Source organism: Sinocyclocheilus grahami, unplaced genomic scaffold (assembly GCF_001515645.1).
Source record: "Sinocyclocheilus grahami isolate Dianchi unplaced genomic scaffold, SAMN03320097.WGS_v1.1 scaffold297.1, whole genome shotgun sequence".
Lineage (NCBI taxonomy): Eukaryota > Metazoa > Chordata > Actinopteri > Cypriniformes > Cyprinidae > Sinocyclocheilus > Sinocyclocheilus grahami.
The window spans coordinates 1,224,968-1,229,730 of NW_015505476.1; the positions used below are offsets into that span (position 1 = coordinate 1,224,968).

Genomic DNA, 4,763 nt, shown 5'->3' on the forward strand with positions numbered 1-4,763 from the left:
GATTGGCCGAATACCTCAAGCGTGTGCCGGAAATGTTACGCCCCTCACATACTGTTGATGCCGTGTCCTGGCCCGAGCAATGAGACATAAATATTAAAACCCATTACAAACGAGGCATTTGTTGCATCGAGTGGGGACATCATTACTGATTATAATGACTTATACTGTCTTTTTACACGTTGCGTTGCATTGCATTGCGCCGCGTAAACAAACAATTCTGTCTGCATTTGTGATCAGAGAAATGACAAACAACAAGTGCTACTCTACTGCCCAAAACTCGCATTTGAATCATCAGTGGCAAATCATTTAAATGAAAACGTACTTACATGAGTCAGAACTGCCGGCATTTTAGTCTAACGTTACTCTCCCAGGATCAGTAAACAGTCCTCCATAAAATGTGCTGCACACATCTGGATATTTGGGTTAAACTGTTCTGGAACAGTGTTGTAAATACCACTGATTTGTAGTCGTGTCCTCTTTTGGAAGACCAAACAAAGTAGTTTCGCTTTCACAATGAAAAACACAGCGGCCTAGCGTGAGGGGAAGCCCCGGCTTAGCGTGCGCTGAGGCCGGGATAGAGTGAGCTGAGGCCAGGCTAGAGTGAGCTGAGGTCGGCGGGGTCAAGATCCGACGAATGAGCGGCAACCACATGTGACGGACCCCGGGCTGGATTCCGCTTTGTCCACGGTGAAAGTTGATGTATTTCCTCAGCGAACAGCACAGATCAGCTTTAGGCATTACGAAGCGGATATCGTCCTCTTTTGGAAGACCAAACAAAGTAGTTTCGCTTTCACAACGAAGCACACACAGTCTTCACGACATGGCTGCAGCGGCAACAATACTACAGTGAGACTAAAAGTTACGCCTTCTTTCTTAGCGTGAACATTTGGGCGGCGTTATGCAAATCTTCCCACATAGTGAGGTAGATATGTGGGGGCGTGTTAGAATGAGCCGTTTTAGGGGGGTGTGGCTGACTCTGAACTTTTATAAAGAATATCTCTTTGGATTTGAAACTTTAGTCTTTACAACTTTACAGATCTTCTTTATGCACCAAGAGCTTGTAACACTCCAAAGAAAAAGGAAAAATTTTAATCGCATCATACTATTTAACTAGTGACACGGACCGTGTCCATAGTGTCATTGTGTCACCTGCCAATGACGTCATAACCCCTCGATTTCCGGTTTTGTTTTGTAGTAAACATGGAAACACCAAAGACGCTTTAATATGTTGTGCGTTTTAATAGACCGGTGACGACCGCACAGAGTAGCATTATAACAGAACTTTCAAATGTGTCTAGTATGATAAAACAGCGCTGCTGCAGACATTTTCTGTTTATTTTAAACTGCACTTCAGTATTAAAACCTTTGTAAATATAAAATAAATATGAGTTTCAAAGAAAATAAAGGACACACTTTCCATAAGAAGTGTCAGTAGCGATTCCAAAATATGAATCCATATTCCACATTTTATATATGAATATAGAAATGAGAAAATCTCAATTTAGAAAAACACTTTAAGGTTGAAAAGGGCTCTACAACTGTCACTTTTTATGAATTTAATTTATCCTTGCTGAATAAAAGTGTTAATTTCCCTTTTGAAAATGTACTGACCCTATAGTTTTGAATTGTAGCCTAATGTACACAAGGTAGATCGAATGTGCATTATGTGCAGAGGACAATTAATTATTTTTTTGTCTCTGTGGTATTTCAGAGAGTGCTGTCGGTTCTTTGGGGATGATGGACTGACGGCAAAGGTGTTCCTCACTAAAGTGGCCCCTTTCGGCCTGCTGTGTATTATGACAAACTACCTATACCTTCAGGCTCTGAGAAAGATCAACAGCACCGATGTATCGGCCCTCTTCTGCTGTAACAAGGCCTTCGTCTTTCTCTTGTCCTGGATCGTACTGCGGGATCGCTTCATGGGCGTCAGGGTGAGTGAGTGGATGGATGGATTGTTGGATAGATGAATAAAACTCTAGATATTGATTTGACATACTTTTTTCATAATGATTAATCACCGAAGTGTTGCTAAAAGAGTTTAATGATAGATAGATAGATAGATAGATAGATAGATAGATAGATAGATAGATAGATAGATAGATAGATAGATAGATAGATAGATAGATAGATAGATAGATAGATAGATGGATGGATTGTTGGATAGATGAATAAAACTCTAGATATTGATTTGACATACTTTTTTCATAATGATTAATCACCGAAGTGTTGCTAAAAGAGTTTAATGATAGATAGATAGATAGATAGATAGATAGATAGATAGATAGATAGGTGTTGTTCTCTCTGGATGTCTTCTGCTGTGTAATCCCATGAGTCAGCAGTGCCATCACAGTACAATAATTTGCTTTTACAATCACCTTTTCCTCTCTTCTTCCTTTGTGTTCCTCCTTTCACCTACTTCCTGTTCCCATTTTTTTTTTCTCATCTCAAAGGAACCAAAGTGCTGTGTAACATTTTCTTTGTCTCTGTGTGTTCCTGTTTCTCTTTCTCACAAACACAAACACACACACACACACACACACACACACACACTGTGCAAAACTCCGCATTTGAACAGTCAATAGCAAATACTTAAACTAATAACAAAACAGTAGCTGATTCAGAAGCGCCAGATTGTCATAGCAAAGTCAGAATGACCTCCTCTCCTAGGTTCACGAAACGGTCGTCCATAAAATGCATTGCTGTTCTGTTGTAAGTAATCTTAAAGATTCCTAAATGCATCTACTTTCCACATGTTGAGTACTTCACATCCATAGCTGATCTTCCCTGGGCCTACCTGTGTGGAGTAGCTGGACTCTTACTTGGTAGATAAAATACTGACAGAAAAAAAGGTGTATTATACATATAATATGCACACAATTGTATTTGACATTTACTGTGCATTTTTTTCTTTTACAGCGTTCAATATTCTGGTGAATTTTGGCATTGCTATTACATACCCTACACTGATTTCACTTGGCATTGTGCTGAGTGTCCCAGTCAATGCAAGTGAGTTCATTTTGTTCAAAGTAAAAAAAATTATAATAAATTGTAAAAGCAAACTAGTTCACAGAAGTACAGGTGCATCTCAATAAATTAGAATGTCATGGAAAAGTTCATTTATTTCAGTAATTCAACTCAAATTGTGAAACTCGTGTATTAAATAAATTCAATGCACACAGACTGAAGTAGTTTACGTCTTTGGTTCTTTTAATTGTGATGATTTTGGCTCACATTTAACAAAAACCCACCAATTCACTATCTCAACAAATTAGAATACTTCATAAGACCAATAAAAAAAACATTTTTAGTGAATTGTTGGCCTTCTGGAAAGTATGTTCATTTACTGTACTGTACCAGGTACCTGTACCTGCACCTGTATATGATCAGTAATCAGAAGTGCTACTGACTGATTTAAAGGGATAGTTTGCCAAAAGCATACATTATCATATTTGTCATTATATTACACTCATAGCTCATTATACTGTATGGTTTGTGTTACTGTTAAAAAGTGTTGTGTTACTGTTAAAAATCATTTTAAATAATGAAAAAATAAAAAAAAGATTTTAACTTTTGGAAACCCGTTTTTGAGCCAGTTGAAAGTGGACAGTCATTGTAACTTCATCTAGACCGTTTGTGCTGGATTAAATTGGCTCTAAATGTGTGTTTGGTTCATGTTGCAGTGGTGGACCTGTACACCTGTGATATCCACTTCAACACAGTGCGACTCATCGCTGTGTTCATCATCTGTCTGGGCTTCCTGATGCTGCTGTTACCAGAGGACTGGGATCAGTGTTTGATTGAGCTCAGCACCAAACTCAGAAAGCGGGAACAACCTGTTGAGCCGGCTGAGACTGCAACCAGCTCAGGACTCAAATGGACCCGACGGGCCAGGACCTCCATGTCCACATTTTCCCACTGACACGCATTTACCTTTTCCCGTTCAAAGTCCAGTGACTGGACGATGCTGGAAATAGTATTCATTCCATAATATTTCTCAGTCAACAAGGCTCCATAGGCCATAATTTACCATCGTGCACATTACAACAGAAGCTTTCTGAAAGCAAATCATGTTTTGCAGTTCTCCCAACTGTAAGTGGATTTGAACAATGACTTGGGTCTTTATTTGAAACTCAAGAGCGGGGGTCTCAAACTACCAACATACGGGCCATTGGGTTAATAGTTTATCTTTAAATGCAGCCCATAAATCAGTTTATAGACTTAAATTTTTAAAGACATTCATTGTTTTGTTTTTTCAAATTAAAACTTTGATAAATTAATATTTATTACATTTAATAATATTTCAACTTTATTTTATATCTTATTGTAATTTAATGTATATTATATATTGTAATTTAATTATGTGTATTTCTTATTCACATGGGTTTTACAAGCCTAAAACTTGAATGTAAATGAACAGAAAAGTTTGGGTTACATGCATCTATATAAAACTAGGTGGCTCTTATTACAAACAATAGATGTAAGTTTCTATTTTTGATGCACTATAGCTACTTCGACCTTTTGATTTTATTTTGCCCATCTGATATGCAGTATATATATATAAAAATATTTTGAATATCATATATGTAGACTGATTGCTTTCTATTTTAGTCATTTTATATTGAAAAATGTCTGATTGTTACGTCAATGCCAGGATGTGTTATTTCCAATGTGCTACCTGCCTGCGCAAGGAGAAAATTGCAGTTGCAGTAATGCAATTTCAGGCATCATTACTCCACTAAACATGTGCACCATGCTAGGTATGA

The 4,763-nt window shown here is 37.7% G+C and overlaps 1 protein-coding gene across 1 annotated transcript in view; it reads left to right on the top strand.

Annotated features, from left to right (window-relative positions):
• The window catches only part of LOC107601026 (putative thiamine transporter SLC35F3), a 57,464-nt gene extending 53,269 nt beyond the window's left edge, over window positions 1–4,195 (top strand). The window contains exons 4-7 of the mRNA XM_016293042.1: window positions 1,712–1,961; window positions 2,726–2,822; window positions 2,917–3,006; window positions 3,681–4,195. Of these exons, the coding sequence (XP_016148528.1) occupies window positions 1,712–1,961; window positions 2,726–2,822; window positions 2,917–3,006; window positions 3,681–3,919 (676 nt within the window). The 3' untranslated portion in view covers window positions 3,920–4,195. The remainder of the gene's footprint in view (window positions 1–1,711; window positions 1,962–2,725; window positions 2,823–2,916; window positions 3,007–3,680) is intronic.
• Window positions 4,196–4,763: the final 568 nt, after the last annotated feature.